General features: G+C 44.1%; 1 protein-coding gene across 6 annotated transcripts in view; it reads right to left on the reverse strand.

The window, feature by feature from the left end:
* CD99L2 (CD99 molecule like 2) overlaps window positions 1–19,666 on the reverse strand; it is an 80,783-nt gene that overhangs the window by 3,537 nt on the left and 57,580 nt on the right. For 2 of the 6 annotated variants that reach the window (XM_036413079.2, XM_036413077.2), the window contains 7 exons: window positions 18,093–18,161; window positions 17,896–17,979; window positions 15,097–15,162; window positions 7,214–7,252; window positions 6,589–6,708; window positions 2,351–2,368; window positions 619–684 (listed from right to left, as the gene is read on the reverse strand). In XM_036413079.2, the coding sequence (XP_036268972.1) occupies window positions 619–684; window positions 2,351–2,368; window positions 6,589–6,708; window positions 7,214–7,252; window positions 15,097–15,162; window positions 17,896–17,979; window positions 18,093–18,161 (462 nt within the window). Of the gene's footprint in view, window positions 1–618; window positions 685–2,350; window positions 2,369–4,427; window positions 6,048–6,588; window positions 6,709–7,213; window positions 7,253–15,096; window positions 15,163–17,895; window positions 17,980–18,092; window positions 18,162–19,666 lie in introns of those variants that run through there. The other 4 variants (XM_036413080.2, XM_036413078.2, XM_045572568.1 and 1 more) reach the window with 4 other exon arrangements.

Genomic DNA, 19,666 nt, shown 5'->3' on the forward strand with positions numbered 1-19,666 from the left:
TGGAGGGAGAAAGAGGAAAAGAGGGAGAAAGGGAGAGGGGTGAAGGAAGGGTGGAGGGAGAAAGAGAGGAAAAGAGGGAAAAAGGGAGAGGGGGGAGGAAGGGGGGAGGGAGAGAGGAAAAGAGGGAGGAGGGAGTAAGGGTGGAGGGAGAGAAGAAAAGAGAGAGAAAGGAAGGAAGGGAGGGAGGGAGGTTCCCATAATAGGGTCCTTGTTTTAACCAAGTTCCCTCTTGCCTTTGGCAATTTTCAAATTAAAAGTTTATGTGTCTAGGGTAAAATATCCCCCAGGACTCTATCAGAATTTGTCCGGAGTCATCTATTTTCATTGCAGCGAGTACATGAGCCAGGGGCTCATGCTCAGATAACTCAGGAGCACAGACCAAGCCCCAATAGCGCACTGAAGTTCTTAACACAGCACCAGCTGTCCCTCGCTGTGGTCCCACTCTCCCTGGTGGCCATCTGATCAGGGGCTGAGTGCAGGGACCTCTGGGGCACTGCAGCCCTTGTTCCGCCTGGATATTCTAGAAACAGACACCTCTGCACTTCCTGCTTCCCTAGCACAGTGCTGGGTTCACCAACTAGGGGACCTTTGGCAAGGGACACTGACCAAAGTCTTTACCTTGAGGTTCTTCACACACAACAGCTTCCAGGTTCTCTCCCTTCACGTAGTCTGCATTGAGACCCTCTGCAAAGGGCAAAGGGCAGAGTTAATGACTGAACCAAAGTGTCTCCCACCATGATCAAGCACTCCCAACCAAGTCCTCCAACTCCCTTCAGACTCAGACCCTGCACCCTGAGCCACCTGAATGTCATTTGGGCAGAGTGGCTGGCTGGGAGTGTGCTGCCTGCCCAATTCTCATCATCATCCTCAGAAATGATATAACGTGGCAAAGGCCCCTAACAAACCCCATCCGCATAGGGCAGATGGCACCGCATGTAGATTGTGGGCCAGACAGCAGCTCCGCTCAGCAGAGGGGGTACCAAATAGCAGGGCTCAGTGTCACCCGTGGGTCCATATGCTGGGCCAGGGACCAGGGAGGCAGAGAGGGAGCCAAGCATTGCATGAGTAACTGATGGATGCTGAGCAGAGAGGGGCAGATAGCTGAGTGGAGCTCACTTTGGAGATGCCTGCAAAGCCTCCTGCTGGTGAATAGCCTTCCGGGCAACACCGGCATGGAGAGGCCAACCAGCTCCTCTACCCTGCCTTAGCGCGTACAGGTGCTAGGGCCCAGTAACAGCTGCTCTGGTCTAGTTACTTGGGCTTCTCCCGCCCACTTCCAAGAGGGACAAAGTATCCTCTGCATGCCAGTTCTCTGGCCACCGAGCAGTACCATGCTGGACACTCAGGACTCAGAGTGGACCCCACCTCTGCTGCTGCTTGGGGAGAGTCAAAAGCCCCTGTCTTATTCTTAGATTGGCAAGAGACCGGAAATCTCATCAGAGCTCTGGGCCCGTGGGAACACTGGATCATGGTTACAACCAACCAACCAAATGAGTAGGCGCCAGTGTACGTCATTCCACCTCCGGGGCTGCATTCAGGCTCTTTGCCTAGAAAAGTATGTCTGGCCGAAACTGGTTTGGCTCAGTGGATAGAGTGTCGGCCTGAGGACTGAAGGGTCCCGGGTTCGATTCCGGTTGAAGGCATGTACCTTGGTTACGGGCACATCTCCAGTAGGGGGTGTGCAGGAGGCGGCTGATCGATGTCTCTCTGCCATCGATGTTTCTAGCTCTCTATCCCTCTCCCTTCCTCTCTGTAAAAAATCAATATATAAAAAACAAAATAGAAAAAAGAAAGAAAAGTATGTCTGTATGCCCTGATGCTTGCTGGGCTCAAGGCGACACCAGATGGGTCCAGTAAAAATGTGGGTGTCTGTCAGCAGGTGTGGCTGGCCCCCATATGGGACAGAGGTTAGGTGATGGAGCTGGGGGAAGCTATCCCAAGCTAATGGGCGGGGATGGGAGAGGCCTTGACTTCTGATCACTGTCCAGCTGCTTTCCTGGCATATGCACTGGACTGGCTTTTACCTGTGTGCAGTCATCTGGTTGCTCCTCAGGAATGACCACCAGGGGGCATCTGAATCCCACACACGACCTTCACCGCCACCCACACATCCCTGAACCCAGCCTCGGGACAGAAAGTCTGGCAGGTGGCACCCTCCCACGTGTATCAGGGAAAGCTGAAGATGGTGTGGTTGCAGCCAAGTTGGAGAGTGCCAAGGAAGAGGATGGGGTGGAGAGCGGTGAGGAGGAGCAAGAGCAGCGGGATTGGGGGAGGACGGAGGGGGCGGTGACAATGAGGCATTGAGGCCAAAGCTGAAGAGAAAAATGAGTACGTCAAAGTACATTGTTACCTTGACCTTCTGCTGCATCTGAAGGCAAGACACAAAACTTAGGACCTGCAGCAAGAACTCAGTCCCCGGTAACAAAGCACACGGGCTTCCGGTGAAACACGCTGGCCCTTGGCACTGAAGGCAGAGACGGGAAGCAAAGGGTTCCCACAACCTGAGCCCTTGTGATGGCAGAAAAGGCTGGAAGCCCCTAAGGGCCACAGCGAGGAGAGACCCTTCTAGTAGCCACGCACCACCCCTAGGGGGGATTCCTGGTGCACCCAGTGCAGAGCAGCTTCTGCTCTGCCTTTCCTGACCTCCGCACAGTGGGAGCTGAGGCCACCCTGGGCAGGAATTCCCAGCCCCCAGCTTCACAGTGGGCTTAGCCACTCCCACATCCATGGGATTCTTCCTGATCCCCCCACAGCGTAGGTACCAGGTATCACAAGACGCACACACAGTCTTCCCACAGGCTGACAGTTCGGAGTGAATGGGGCAGCAGTCACAGATGCAGAAACAAACCACCAAGCCCAATCCTGCCCCATGATCTCCATACCAGTCAGCAGGGGGCACTGTGGGCACATTCAGGAGATGCATCTGGTCAGGGCCCTCAGGCTGAAAGAGTAAGAAGGCTTCCTGGGAAGGGAGCCCAGGCCCAAAGAATGAGAGAAGCTAAGTGAGGAGAGGGGACAGCAAGAGAGGGTGCTGGAGGCCCCAGGGCACACTCAAGGAAGTGAATATGGCTGAGGTGAAAATCTTATGGGGCCAGGGCTGCAAGGGTGGGGAGGGGAACGAAAGGGCAGGGTTGTGATTTGAGGGAAACAAACTACAGAATGACAAGCAGTGAGGAACATGGGAGGTCCTGGCAGAGCTGGTCCTGTGCATTTTTAAGCAGGTCCCTCTGGCTGCTCCGCACAGTGTGAAGTACGGGGAACATGGGGACAGGCAGGAGGCTGATGGAACCATCCAGATAGAGGACTAGGAGACCTGGCCCTAGAAAGGAATGGGCCATGGTGGTGGAGTGACCCCAGAGCAGGGGGCACAAGCCCCAAGATTGGTCAACCACAGATGTGGCATGAGGAGACAGGAGGATCTAAGAGGACTGGTGGAATCTGTGAGAGGGGGGAGGGGTACAGGGACAGTGTGGACACAAGTTAAAAACTCTGAAGAGAAATTTGGTAGTACAGGGAGAAGCAAAAGAGGTCCTTTTCAAAACTGGGGGATACTTCACACTTGAATTTTTCTGTGTAAATTGGGGGTGATGTTAGCACTTGAATAGGTGTCAAATAAAGGGATTCAGGACAGTGTAGGTTAAACAATGATAATGATATCATTAATAGATTGAAGTGGGGGAATGGGACCAAAGACACAGGTGGAGGGACCACTCCACCTGGTTGGGTGAGATCTGTGGGTGAGATCTGATCTGAAGCCTGTGGCAGGGAAGGAAGCCTCCCCTTAGACTGAAGTGGAGGTGCTGGGGAGAGGCCTACTGGTTCCCACGCAGGGATCTGTGAGGCCAATGAGTTCCATGAACTTCTTCAAAGCCATCATTAGCTCTAACAGCCCATTTGTTTCCCTCGCCTATGCCACCCTGCCAGCAGGCTCACCCCCACTACCTGGCCCAACAATAACCTCACTTCAAGGTTGCCCCCCAGAAAGGTCACATCCATGTCCTCCAGCTTTGTTGCCACAAAACTTTCAGCTGTCATTCACACTCCCTCTTTTGGGTTTATTCTTTCCCAAATCTATACTAACAAAAGGGTAATGTGCTAATTAGGGAAGACATCTTCCGGACATCCATCTGGACGTCCATTCAGACAAAGCTGCGAGGTCCAGTGTTCACAGCAGCCTCGAGCCCCAGTGGCTGCGAGGCCTGGAGCTCAGCCCTCACATATGCCACGGCCAGCAGTGGCAGCAGCAGCGGGGTGATGGGGTTCGCACCTTCCCCTGATCAGTCTAGTCGCCTCCCGTAGAGGGAGGCCAAACTGCAGCTTAGGCCCGCTCCCCATGGACATCCCCTGAGGGCTCCCAGACTGTGATGGAAGGGGGGGGGGCAGGCCAGGTTGAGGGACCCACCTAGTGCATGAATTTTCGTGCACTGGGCTTCTAGTATCATATAAGTTGCTCAGTTCTATATACCAAGTCCTTTCATGTGTTCACATTTTATTTGCCTTCCCTGATAATCCAATTTGCAAAACCTCAGATCTGTTTTATGTGAAAATAATGTATTCTCATTTCACCTTAGTACCCCCACAGAGACAAACACATACAACCTAGACATCTCTTTTTTGGTTTGGAAATCAACCTTTTTTCTCCTCCTTCTTTCTACCTACTGGCTCCCCTTCTGGATTCACGGCTTCCCATCTGGAGTAAGTTCCTACAAGGTCTGTCTGTGCCTTTGTTTCAACTATGAGATGAGGGTGTACATCATTTCTACCCAATGGGGCCGTGGGAGGTCTTACTATTCGGGTAATGATGTTGTACTGGAGTGAATGGTGGCCTCCAAAAAGTTATATCCTGGAACCTGTAAATGTGACCTTATTTAGATAAGAGTCTTTGCAGAAGTGATCAAGTTAAGGATCTCGAAATGAGATCATGCTGGATTATTCAGGTGGACCCTACAATTAATGACAAGTGTCTGTATAAGAGACAAAATAGGAGAGACAGACACAGAGCGAAAGGCCATGTGAGGACAGAGGCAGAGACTGAAGTGATACAGGTTTCTATCATGGGACATATAGGGCCACCAGTACCTGGAAGAAGCAAGAAAGGATCCTTTCCTAGAGCTCCCAGAAGGAACCAACCCTGCTGACACCTTGATCTTGGACTTCTGGCCTCCAGAACTGGCAGAGACTATATTTCTATTGTTGTAAGGCAGTCCGTTTCTTTTATTTTGCGCTGGGACAAAGGAAAGCTCTAAGGACAATCCAGTCTCCAGGTCTGCACTCCTTCTGATTCTTCCTGTTCACACCACTCTACAGCCAAGCTCCGCAATCACTGGGGAGTTGACAGTATCTCAAGCAGGGAGACCATGAACAGTTGTGCAGGTTGTGCACAGGGATGTGAATAATGCCCCCAGAGTACTGTGCACAGTCTGTGTAGCTGTATGCTGTGGCCCTGGTCAAGAATGTTGTGTAAAAGAAGCAAGTATGATGGCTGGATGAAAAAGTAGTTGGAGATTTCAGCAATATCCTCACTCAAATCATTCTGGGACTCAAGTTAATTTTTCTGGGGAGCTCAGCTCCCAACTAGAATTAAGGGCAGAGTTCTAGAGCAAGAGTAAGAGAAGCCTCATAGGGGATAATCCTAAGCTTCAGGAAAGAGGAAATCTACCGCTGAGTCAGATACTGTCCCTTGAACTAAAAATTACCAGTCTTAGAGACATACTCTCAGCAAACAGTGACACATCAATGCTGTGCTTACAAAACCAAGTGTGGTTTTTCTGCCTCCCGCCCCAACAGCATTGCCACAGGGCTTCTGCTATGGGATACCTGACAGCTTCCAAGATAGAATTCCATTTGTACCACATCTTTAGAAAACCATGCCCTAAAGCAGATGCATCCTAGCTTTCACAAATCTAGTACGTAAAGGAAGGGGCAAAACTACATCTAGTTTCTCTCTCGCATTCCTACATTAAAACAATTCACAATTCCACGTATTTTAAGATGTTCTGGCTCACAAGGGAAGGAGCAGGGACACCAGGGCAGTGACTTCTTGGGATCTGAAAGGAAGGGAAAGGTTGCCAGAATTAGAGGTCCCCAGAGACTACTGCCTTCTGCTCTGGAGAAAAACGACAGCATGAGAGGGAGCTGTTGACCCCAGAGCCTCTGAAGCTCCCAAATTCCTTTGGGTGAAATCTGAGGCCATACAGAAATCCCAGGGTCTCTCCTGTTCTATGACAAAGAAACATCACAATGGCCACTGGGCTCTTCCCTCACAGAAATCTGGCTTCTAGAAACGAACCCTGGAAGACTGAGGTCAATGTGTTCAGCCCAATCCTCTCTTCTAGGCTGGTTTACACTTTAGTTTGGCCTAGACCTGTCCTCAAGCATTTCCAAAACTGCACCTCCCTCGCCCCTCCCCCAAGAAGTCTTCTCTGGAGTTGCTCTCAGGCAGGCTGTGGAATAGACCAGAATCTCAACTTGCTCATGACTCTTCCCTTTTCCCTCAAAAGGCCTTAACCATTCGTTCATGTCCAGGAGTGGGGGGAAAGCAATTGCTGAGGGCACAGCCACAAGTGGCTACAAGGCAGATCCACTTACGCTGGATTCGGAAGCAGAACTTCTTCTGCTGGTAGGAGATGTAGCTGGTGACGGCGCCAATCAAGGCCATGGCCAGGGCACTGGCCACACCGGCAATGGTGCCAGTCTCTGGTGACATTCCTGGGGAAAGATGAGGTTGGGAGAAATGAGAAGACTCGGAGTTGAGCTAAAAGTAACTAACACAAGGATCAGCTCAGACACTGACCTAAGTTTGTCCTATTGCTCAGGACTTCCGAGCCAGTTTTGAGAGACCCAGCCATTTGTATCAGAGGGGTTCAAATGACATAGTGCCCCCTTGGATTTGCCGAATGCTTCTCATTTTCTGTAAGGATTTCTATTTTGAGAAGCCTAAAAGGTGGACATGGAAACGGTGCAGTCCCTATTGAACTCAGTTCCACTTAGGTCTCTGGGTCTCACACCAGCGAGCTTCCCATGGGACCATCTCCCTGGAGATCCATGCTTTCATGATTCATTCCTTTAAATGACTCTGTCCCTCTGCTGTTGGCCTCACCATTCTTTAGTGGAAACAATGAGGGAAAGGTCTGATAGGCCAACTCGTGAGGAGAGTGGGCCAGCACTATGTCTCCTTGTGGTTTCCAACAGAAATCTTAGGACTCAAACTCACCGGCTTCCGAGTCGTCATTGGTGCCATACCGGCCATCACCTGGAGAAAGGATGAAAGCACAGTGTCTGCTGAGAGTCTATGACCATCCAGCTCGGGGTTAAGAGAGACAGCCGCTTTCCAACTCCCTGACCCTTCTGATTACCCCCTTGCACAGGCTCCAGGCAGTAAATCCCCCAAAGGAAGCAATACTCGCAAAGCCCAGGATTCCAGGTAGGAATTTTTATTTTCAAAATGATAGCAACTATGCATTGAGCATTTGTGATATCCTAGATCCTAATGCACAGTACTCCATTGAATTTCCTTGCAATCGAGTGGGGCAGATCACCTCACACCCCCATCTTACAGGAGAGCAGAAGCTTAAGGACTTGCCAACAGGTGGCTGGGCTGGGTCCATGTCAGGTGAGCCTGACTCTGAATGACAGCAGTATGTGTGTCCCATGCATCTACTATGGTAAGAGTATTTATTCTTTATCTACAGTAAAACTTTGTGGGGTTTTTTTAAAGATGAAATGCTAGCATAAATATTCATACTCCCACCAGCCAGTGAGATTTACGATTAATATTTCAATGTACTTTCTTCCTGTGCCTAGTACTTTATCTGCTTTTCTTCAAATCCAGATGTTTCTGTTCATGTAACTTAAGTACGTACACAGCATCCTTGCAAGATGCTACAGGATTAAATCATAAGAGTTTTTAAGGGCTTCCACGTCCAGCTTGGCATAGATTTGGAGTTGTTCTTAGAACATATACAAATGCAGGTTGACAATCCCTTACCCAGAATTTTGAAATTCAAAGAAAAATCGTTTCTGAAATATCACAGAGATGGAGATGAGATTAGTGGCTGAAAGGAGTTATTGAGGATAGCGGGGGGGGGGGGGGGGGGGGGCCACTGTCTGTGATTATAAAAGGAAAACAGGCAGGATCCTTGTGCTGGCACAGCTGTCCTTTATCTTGACTGTGGTGGTAGTCACAGGAATCTATACATGGGATAAAGTTTCATAAAACACACACACACACACACACACACTCTCTCTCTCTCTCTCTCTCTCTCTCTCTCTCTCTCTCTCTCTCCACCCCCCCCCCCCCCCCCCCCCCCCCGGCCCAGCAGCTCTCTGCCAAGCAAGGGGTGCCATTTCAAGACATTAATTAGCTCTGAGCACTCCTTTCATGTCGTCCTCTGCTTCTCAGGGCATAACACTCATTAATGGAGGGAGACTGTTCACAAAGCCGAGTCCTTAGGGGAAATGGCCCTGGGATGTTGGAGGCAATGAACTCTGACATTTCCCTCACCAATCAAAGAATCAGGGGGGAATGTGGGTTCCTGGATCGTAACAAATGTCCACCCTCTGGGAAGGGATGTTGGTACTGGGGGAGGCTGTGGGTGTGTGGGAGCGGGGTTGATATGGGAACTCTCTGTACATTCTGCTCAATTTTGCTGTGAACCTAAGAGTGCTCTAAAAAATAAAGTTGAAAAGAGTCTTGTGGGAGAAAATGAGGTTTGTTATGTTCCCACCTGGGGCTGAACCTTTGGATTAAATGCATTTTATAAAGAGCCATGGTTGGATCTGAATGGCTATTTACAAAACAAGGAACACTGGCATTTTCAAAACCACAATAGGGCTTCGTCAATGGCCTTCCACCACTGTGCTGGAGAGGCAAGCCCTCACATAGGCGTCCCTGCTGACATGTCACCAGTTTTCCAGACAGATCTGAGCAATTCCACCTGTTCTTTCACCTTGATGTGGAATGAAGCTGAGCGTTCACAAGTCTCTCCTTCCTTGTTAATGACATAGTCATGCAGATTCATAGCAACTTGAACCTCACAGTCTGTATGATGGCTGAGTTAAGAGGGTGTTACATGAAATGTAAATAGGACTGCCTCTGGCTATTGTTCATCCAGATGCAGACAGAAAGACCTGGTATTCTCCCAGGCTGTCAAAAAGACTCAAAATCTCAACACATCTCTACAAATCCCTCACTATCTGACAACCAGTGACTGTATGGAAACATTACCCTAAGATTACAAAAAAAAAAAAAAATGTTATTCCCCCCCTCAAAAAAAGTGATCCCATTCTATGATCTCATTACTCAGACGGGCATGTGAGCTAGAAACACTATGAGGTTAAACAAACAATTGGAAAAAAATGGGGCCAAAACCGGTTTGGCTCAGTGGATAGAATGTCAGTATGCAGACTGAAGGGTCCCAGGTTGATTCCGGGCAAGGGCATGTACCTTAGTTGCGGGCACATCCCCAGTAGGGGGTGTGCAAGAGGCAGCTGATCAATGATTCTCTCTCATCGATGTTTCTAACTCTCTATCCCTCTCTCTTCCTCTCTGTAAAAAAATAAAAAAATATATATTTTTAAAAATGGGCATTTAAGATTCTTCCATCCCTTCTAGTTGCATGATCCTGAATTAAAGTCAGCCACACAGACCTGCCATTGTAGTTAGCCAAGCCAGTGTCATGGCTTTGATCCTTGTTTGGCAACAGAACTCTATTTCCTCTGAGCACAGAGTGAACCCAGTTCCTTTATGAAATGCATGCCGTACAAAAGATAGTATTGGGACAACTGATGAACCACCGGCATAAAATAAATTTATCTAATCCAATACCTTCCACGGAAATTCCCAATAAATACAAAACAGATGAAGCCATAAAAGCACAACAAAAAAATGTAGGACAACATTATATTGTCTTGGGGCAAGGGCCGAGTTTCCAAACATGACCCTAAATCCAGATACTTAAAAAGGAAAATATATCAAAAGTAAAAACTTTAGTACTAAAAGCACAAGCAACAACAACAACAACAACAACAACAAAGGATAAATTGGACTTCATCAAAATCAAAACCGTCTGTGCTTTAAAGGATTTCACCAAAACAATGGAAAGACAAACCCACAAATTGGAGAAAACATTTGCAAATTGTGTATCTAATAAGGGACTGGCACTGACAATATATGAAGAACTCCTACAACTTGATAATAAAAAGGCAAATAACTAGATTTTAAAATATACAAAGGATGCAAATAGACATTTCTTCAGAGACGCACAAATGGCCAATAAGCACATGAAAATATGTTCAACATCATTAGTCATTAGGGAAATGCAAATTAAACCTACAATGAGGGATTTGATTTACACACATTAGGATGTCTATAATAAAAAAAAATGTAGCTAAGTATTGGCTAGGATGTGAAGAAATTGGAACCCTCAGATATTGATGGGAATGTAAAATTGTCTAGTTGCTATGGAAAACAGAGAAAAAGCAATGTAAGGTCTCTCTTGAAGGATGGATGGCTTAGCACTCTCGGGGGAATGAGTAGGAATTCATCTGTAGAAGAAAGGCTTTTAAGATAAACAGAATGTGAAGGCCCAAAGATATGCACTACTTGCTCATATGTATGTCTGGAAATAAAAGGAACCTGGTGGTCCAGGGCTGAAAGATAGGGCAGCAGGCTAAGGGGCTTCAATGTATCTTGTAAGCAGGGGAGAGTCATTAAAGGGAATTTTGTTTGCTGCTTTAAAAAAGTTTTATAACGTTCAAAGGAGTTGAAAACACTGTAGAGTGAGCACTCATATACCCAATATCTGGATTCTATAATGAACACTTTGCATTATTTGCTTTATCATTGTCCATCTACCCCTTTCTTATTTTTGTGATGCATTTCAGAGTTGCAAATATCAATTCACTGACCTCTAAACATATTTAGAGTTCCCTGTTTGCTTATGATTCCTTTGAAAGGTAAAGTTTACATACACAAATCTTACATGTACCATTTGATAAGTCTTGGTAGATGAATACTTACAAAATCCATATCCCCACTAAAATACACAGTGTTACCATCACCCCCAGAAAGTTCTCTCATGTCCCTGTTCAATCACTCCCTGTCCGTATCACAGCCCTAGCAGCCATGAATCTCATCTCTAACATAACACATTAGTTTGCAAGTATTATTACTTCATATGTTTGGGCTCATTGAGTATGTACTCTTTTTATCCCCCTTTGGATTCTTTCACTTAGCATAATGTTTTTACAATTATCCATGCTTTTATGTGTACCAGCAATTTATTTCATCATATGAGTGTGTATTATAAATTATCCACTGATTCCCCTATTGATACTTAGGCTGCTCCCAGTTTTTTACTTTTATTTGGCTATTATAAATAAAGCTGCCATGAACATTTTTTACAAGTATTTTTTTAGACATAAGCTCTCATTTCTCTTGAATATACGTGAAATTGTAGGGTCAATGCACAGTCTATGTTCAGTGTTTTTGTTGTTGTTGTTGTTCAGTTTTATAACAACGTATGAGTTTCAGTTGCTCCACATCCAGACTGACATTTGATATTGTCTGTCCAATTTTAGCCATTCTTGTGGATGTGTTGTGATATCTTTTATGGTTTTAATTTGCATTTCATTAATGAAAATTGACTTTGAACATCTTCATATAACTTCCTTTGTGAAGTTCTGCTCAAACCATATGCTCATTTTTTAGCTAGGCTATCTTTTCATTATTATACAATAGTTTTGTTTGTTTTTATTGATTTTTTTTATAGAGAGGAAGGGAGAGGGATATAGAGAAACATCAGTGAGAGAAAAACATTGATCAGCTCCTCCTGCACACCTCCCACTGGGGATTTGCCAGCAACCAAGGTACATGCCCTTGACCAGAATCAAACCTGGGACCTTTCAGTCCACAGGCTGACACTCTAGCCACTGAGCAAAACTGGTCAGGCTATAGAATAGTTTTAAGCAGAGGTCTGACAAGATCACTTTCATGTTCCTGATGATTCTCTCTGGCCACTGCATGGAGGAAAAACTATATCCAGGAGACCAGTTAAGAGGTTAAGGTAATGACCCAAGCAGAGATGACATGAATCTGGACTTGAGGGGAGGCAAAGAGAAAGAATATTCCAATTTCAAAAGATACTAAAAGGGAGGATTTCTTGCATGATGGAATGAATAGATCATCTCCTCAAAAAGCAACCCTTACCGTGGATAATCAAAGACAGCCATTTTAGGGAACAGTGAGAACAGCTGGAGTCTGTGGCCTTTTTGCACAGGCTTACTCACATTTCCCATTTCCCCAGACTAGTTCAACTGAGGTTGAATGAACAGGCCATAAAAACCAGAGACTGCACTGCAGCTGCTAAAGGGGACCCATGTGACTTGCAGCATTGTCAGTTAATGTGGCAGTCTCAGTAGCAAGATAATAGAGAGAGCCAGCAGCTCCTTTAGCCTGAGCAAGCCACCAACCAGGGATTTCATGGGAACGTGGGAGGTGAGATGACAGATGTAACCTGTTGGCAAGACTGTCACTGTCACCTACAGGCAAGGGGGCTCCTATAAGGCCAGCAGAAATGTTTTCTCAAGAAAAAATATATAACAAATAACATTTCAGAATTACACTCCAAAACTATAGTTGAATCTATGTGCCTAAGAACCAAGGTTGCATGAATTATAATTCTTTTTAGGCTGAAGATCATAATGTATTTAAATGTGATGTTTTTATCTTCACTCATGGCATTAGCATGTTGGCACAAAGGAGAGTGGTATCTGCTAAGTGCATCATGTGCTTATCAAAATGTTCCAGTTTCACACTTGTATTTTTTGCTAGGACCCCTTTCATCTTCCTTTACGGACATCCATAATGACAGAGGATAAAACTTGAGCTAACAACTGATTATTCTTTATAAGACAAGTTCAAATATGAGCCTAATTAAAGAATTTCCTAACACTTCCTCATTGCTAAAGCATGTGCTTTTAATAAGGAATAAAATCATTCAGACTTTTATTCATGTGCATTGGTACATACACTACTACTGCCCTCATCTCCCCATCTGGAAATACCATTTGTCACCCAGGAGTAATTGGCTCATTTGCTGGGTTTGCCCTTTAAATGTTCCATGTTCTCCTGACACCTGCAAGTTTCATTTAGAGGCCTTTAGAGCTTTTTACTCAAGATGACACTGCCTGGAAATGTTTTGAAGGACAAATTTGACTACAGTATCCTTTGATCAGAATAAAACACTCTTTCCATATGAAAAGTACACAGTTCCTGCAAGAAAGAAGCAAATGCTAGTACCACCGCCAGGACTGCAGGGAGGGTTAACCAAATATACTCATAACTTCTTACACACATAACTGCAACAATGCACCATCACAGCAAGTTACAACCACAAATGCTACAACCATAGCTTACCATCAGAACAGGTTACAACCATATGTAACAATCACAAATTACAAACATAACCTATTGTGTAATAGTTAACATTCTCTCCATATTAGGATCAAATCTTGACATATCCTATAATATATAATAAAAGCCCAGCAAGTGAATGGCAGAATAACCAGTGGACCAGTCACTATGATGCACACTGGCCACCAGGGGCTTCCTCCTGGTGGTCAGTGCATTACCACAGTGGGAGCGTCACTCAGCTAACCGGGATGAGTGGCTGCTCCCGCTGCAAACCTTAAACCAACAAGCAGGAACCTGGGCTGCGATTGTCACCTTCTGGCCCCAGGTTCCTCCCCAACGCCCCCTGCCACCTTCTCTAGATGCCCACAGGCTATGCAGCACCAACACAGGCTCACAGAGCTGATCCCAAAGGCTGGAAGGCAGGTTAATGGCCCAGGACTGAAGACTACTTTGCTGCCTCTCAGTGCTATTATCCCTGGGCCAGGCCCCAACCGGGTCCCCTGGATAGGTGAGTGCTCTGGCTCCATGGAAGATGTCAAACCAGGAAGCAGCCACTCAGAGGGCAGATCAGTGGGCTGTCCCTGCAGGCCATGTCTCCCCCACCAGTGCACAAATCCCGTGCAGTGGGCCTCTAGTATTATGATAAAAGTTTTGCATCACTGGTGTTTTGGGCAATTAAAAATAACTGGCTTTGGGAGAGGATGTGACTATGAAGGTTTAGCATGAGGGAGTTTCCTTATGACGGAAGAATTCTGCATTTTGAATATAGATTGTGTGCATGGTTACTACAATCTACACTTGTGATAAAATGAGGTAGACCTACATGCACACTTGTGCACACACACAAACACACACGAGTGCATATAAAATCTAATAAAATTTAAACAAGGTTGATGCTTGACTTAATAACAGTATTATACTAATATCAGCTTCCTGGTTTTGATAATGTACAATGGTTATGTAAGATAGGGGAATCTAGGTGATAGATACACAGCTTTTTTTTTTTTTTCTTGTGGGCATTAGACTATGTCAAAATAAAAAGATATTTTAAAAGCTGTTTGACTTGCCTGGCCAATGTTGCTCAGTGGTTGAGCATCAAACCCATACACCAAGTGGTTTGATTCCCAGTCAGGACACATGCCCAAGTTGCAAGCAAAATCCCCAGTAGGGGCAAGCAGAAGGCAACTGATTAATGTTTCTCTCTCCTTGATGTTTCTATTTTTCTATCCCTCTTCTCTCTCTAAAAAAATCAATAAATATATTTATTTTATTTTATTTTTTAAAAGATGTTTGGCTTGCTATGGGTATCTTTAAAAAATGTTTGTCACAGTGATTTTTGCTTCTCCCATCCCAAAAGTGACAGGCTTCCTAGGGTGGGGACTTCCCAATGAGTCCTATAACCCTCAGTTACTATAATTGGTGATGCCTTGACAAATGGCTTCTTCTAATGTAGAGACAATAACCCATGCAGGACCCTGGCTTTAGGAACATCAGAGAAAATGTGTGACTTTTCCAAATTGGCTTATAAACTCTCCTCCTTGAGCTGCAAAGTTCGCATCATTCCAAGTGAGCCCCAAGTTGCAAGGGCGGGTGTCTGGGAACTAACTCTGACTTCCCAGAAGTTAATCATGTAATCACATTGTACATGAGAATAAGGTATTTGGCCAGATCAATGTCCCTACCTCTACCCTTGTCGGGTTGGTAGCCACCACCCCCTAATACGTCTTCGAGATCCTTGTCTGAAAAACCTGGAGGAAAAAAAAATAGATACGTCAATGCCAAAAATACATTTTTCAGTGACAAGAAACTTATATAAGTTAATGTTGTCCAACATCCCCAGACAATGATTGCCACTTAATGTTCTTAATCAATGTGGTAGGGAAAATTCTAAGATGGCCCCCAAGATTCCCTCCCACTAGTATACCCACCCCGTATAATATCCCATTACTTTGAGTGCCAGCAGGACCATGAATAGGATGGCTATTGCCCCCGTGATTAGGTTATATTACATTACGAAAGTGAAGGGATTTAGCAGATGTAATTAAGGCACCAAATGAGTATGGCTTTGTATTCATCAAACAGGAGATTATCCTGGAAAGGCCTGACTTAATCAGATGAGACCTTTAAAACAGTGTTGAGACCTTCTCTGAACTCAGATAGTAGAAACAACACAGTTAGTCATCCTCTTCCACTCTACCCCTCTCTGTCTCTGTACGGTCTTTCTCCTACTGGTCCTGGAGAAGCAAAGGTTCATTAGTTCTACAATTGCAAGGAAATGTACTCAGTCAACAACTACATGACCTTGGTAGAGAACGCAATCCCAGATGAGACCACAGATTTGGTAAACATCTTAACTGAAGCTGTATGAAGCCCTAAATAGGAAACTTAGCTTAGCTGTTCCTGAACTCCCCAACAAAGGAAATTGAGATAATAAACGGGTGTCCTATTAACTCACTAAGTTTGGGATCATTTGTTATGCAGCAATAGAAAACTAATACTAGGAAACAGAGTAATTAATTTTATTGTAGCTCAACCACTAAGTACACATTGCTTTAATATTTTATGTAATGAAGTGAAAGTATGCTTAAAGCAGTTCTGTTGTACTCCAAAACGTTATAGTTGATTCATAAAAGCACCTGCGTGATTGGTTCAGTCCTGAGTTGTTTTAGCTGCTTTGTGTCATGGGAGACAACTTTCACATGAAAGACTGAATGATGGGCAAACTATGATTGTGGCAGCTTAATTATTTGGCTGATGATTTCTTTAAAAAATGAATAAAATAGGCTGTCACTTAAAACCCCTGGAGGTATTTGTTGTCAATGACAAGATTTCAAATAAGAATTAAAATTTCAAAAAATTTTACCACTGTGAACATAATAGCTTCCCTCTATTTAAAGGTCTTTTTTTGTTTGTTTGTTTTTGTTTTCTGCCCTGGCTTAGTAGATAGAGCATCAGCCTGTGGACTGAAAAGTCTCTGGTTCGATTGCAATCAAGGGCACATGCCTGGGTTATTGGCTAGTAGGGGTCATGTAGGAGGCAGCCAATCAATGATTCTCATCTTTGATATTTCTATCTCTTTCTCCCCTCTCCCTTCATCTCTGAAATCAATAAAAATATTTTTTTAAAAAAGACTTTTTCTGATGAGATGGGTGGTAATATCAACAAAAGTGAATTTAGCCCTAACCAGTTTGGCTCAGTGGATAGAGCATTGACCTGCAGACTGAAGGGTCCCAGGTTTGATTCCGATCAAGGGCATGTACCTTGGTTGCGGGCACACCTCCAGTAGGGGATGTGCAGGAGGCAGCTGATCGATGCTTCTCTCTCAGTGATGTTTCTAACTCTCTGTAAAAAAAATCAATAAAATATATATATATATTTTAAGTGAATTTAGGGAATTTCTATCTTTCTCCCCTCTCCCTTCATCTCTGAAATCAGTAAAAATATATTTTTTAAAAGATTTTTTCTGATGAGATGGGTGGTAATATAAACAAAAGTGAATTTATATATTTTTAAAGTGAATTTAGGGAATTGCATAATGAAACTTGGCATTATTTGAAAGATCAAAGGATCTCGGGGCAACAATATTTTCCAAATGACCAAATCACAATATACCTAATCAAGAATGCGGTTTAACTCAACTATGGGAAGTTCACTGACACAATTTTATATTCCACCCTAGATGCCCAGTGCATGAAATTCATGCATGGGTAGGGTCCCTAGGCCTGTCCAGTGATCAGGGCCAACCAAAGCCTTCCTTCATTCCATGCTGCCCCCTGGTGGTCAGCACATGTCATAGTGAGCAATCAAACACCCAGTCTCCCAGTTGAACTCCTGAAGGGACACTTTGCATATTAGCCTTTTATATGTAGAGATTGCACTTAACCTGAAAGAAGTAACCTCTGGTTGTGTTTTAAGTTTTTAGTGTCTTATCCAAGGATGTCCACTGTGATCTGAAAAGTCTATTAAAATATTCCTCCCTTTCCCAGCTGCATATCTATATGAGGCCAGATTCCCTCCATATACTTCAACCATTATAACACGTAACAACTGAATCCGGAACCAGCAGTGAGACTCTAGCACTTCTACTAAGATAGCCATTATATCAATTTGCAAAAATTCTTCTCACTAAAGTCCTCTTTTGTTTTGCCAAGCATTGTTATTTCACACAATACTATGCTATTTGTGTTATTATTATGCCTGGACTTATTGCTGTTTATTTTTCATTAATACTTTTTTTTCAGTTTTAAGTTAGAAGATGAGATATTGGCAGTTATGACCCTCATAACCAAAAACCCTTGAGATCCTCAATAATTTGGGTGGTCCAAAAAGTTTGAGAACAATGTTTTAGGGTTTCCTGTGCCTGGAAATGCCCCCAGCTCTGCCAGGCCAGGAGTGGCTCTGTGGCCTATAGTAGTGAATGAGCTACAACTCGACCAGTGAGCTACAGTGCTGGTCAGTGCTTTCAATTAGCTACAACTTACCTCCTCCTCCAGCACTCGGCTTCCTACGGCCATCATTTCGATCATTTCGATCATCCAAGGCATCAGCCAAGTCAAAATCATCAACTTCATAAGAGAGAAAATTAATTGGTTAAATGACAGGTAGCTCACTTGGACACTACCCCAGAGGGAGCTCCACGAAGTCTTTCCTCATTGCCCTCTTTAGAGTAGTATGTTACCTGCAGGCTTTGCAGGAGCTCTGGTTGTTCCAGGTCTCTTGGTTGTGGTAGTGACATGGTTCCATCTCTCTAAAAGAGGGAGGGGGACAGCAAGAAGAGCACATTTAGTAGCAAAATATAGCAGCCACTTCATGGCTCAGAGAAGTCACATCATGAGTAGCGTACCCTGGTCTTGGTCCTTGAGGCTCCTCGTAGGCCTCTGAGAATCACTTAGGGAAGGATGACAAGGAGATGTAGGAGGTTTAAATGAGACAAGTTCTGCTCACATTTCTTCAGAGGATGGGTGGTGAGGTGGATGTTGTCCCACATGTGACCTACAGACCTCCAATAGTTTTCACATTTTTTTGCAGAGATATTAAAAACCACCCTAAAATTCATATGGAATCTAAAAAGACCCAAAATAGCCAAAACAAACTTGAAAAACAATATAAGTTGAAGGATTCACACTTTCTTAATTTTAAAACTTACTACAAAGCTATAATAATCAAAAGAGTGTGGAACTGGCATAAGAACAGACATATAGACCAATGGAGTAACCAGAAATAAACTCTCAAATGGTCAATAGATCCTTGACAAAGGTTCCAAAAACTGGATATACAAAAATGAAGTTTGAACCTTACCTTACACCATATATAAAAATTAATTCAAAATTTATCAAAGACCTAAACACAAGAGCTAAAACTATGTAACTCTTAGAAAAAATATAGGGGGAAACCTTCATGATATTGGATTTGGTGATAATTTCTTGGTTATGACACCAAAAGCACAGGTAAACTGATAGATAAATTTGCCTAGATCAACATGTGAAAACTTTTGTACAAAAGACACTATCAAGAGAGTGAAAAGACAATCCATAGAATAAGAGAATATATTTGTAAATCACATATCCAATAAGAGATTAAAATCCAGACTATATAAAGAATCCTACAACTCAACAATAAAAAAACAGTGATATCTTAAAATGGGCAAAGGGATTGAATAGACATGTCTACAAAGAAGATACACAAATGACCAATAAACATATGTAAACATGCTTAGCATTGCTAGAAACTAAAAAATGCAAATTAAATCCATAATGAGATACAACTTCACACTCATTAGGATAACAATTATCAAAAGGAAAAAAAACAGCAAGTGTTGGAGAGGATGTGAGTAAATTGAAACCCTGGTACATTGCTGGTGGGAATGTCAAATGGTGCTGCTGTTGTGGAAAAGAGTTTGGTAGTTCCTCAAAAGATTAAACATTGGTGATGTTTAAAAAGTACTAGGAATGTACTTAATGCCAATGAATCATACACAAATAGTTAAAATGGTACATTTTGTTATGTATGTTTACTACAATAAAAACACAATTCAATGCCTTAGTTGGTTTGACTCAGTGGATAGAGCATCAGCCTGCAGACTGAAGAGTCCTGGATTCAATTCTGGTCAAGGGCACAAGCCAGGGTTGTGAGCTCGATCCCCAGTGGAGGGTGTGCAGGAGGCGGCCAATCAATGATTCTCTCTCATCATTGATATTTCTATCTCCCTGTCCCTACCCCTCCTAAATCAATAAAAATACATTAATAAACCAC

Source organism: Pipistrellus kuhlii, unplaced genomic scaffold (genome assembly GCF_014108245.1).
Source record: "Pipistrellus kuhlii isolate mPipKuh1 unplaced genomic scaffold, mPipKuh1.p scaffold_m20_p_49, whole genome shotgun sequence".
Classification (NCBI taxonomy): Eukaryota; Metazoa; Chordata; class Mammalia; order Chiroptera; family Vespertilionidae; genus Pipistrellus; species Pipistrellus kuhlii.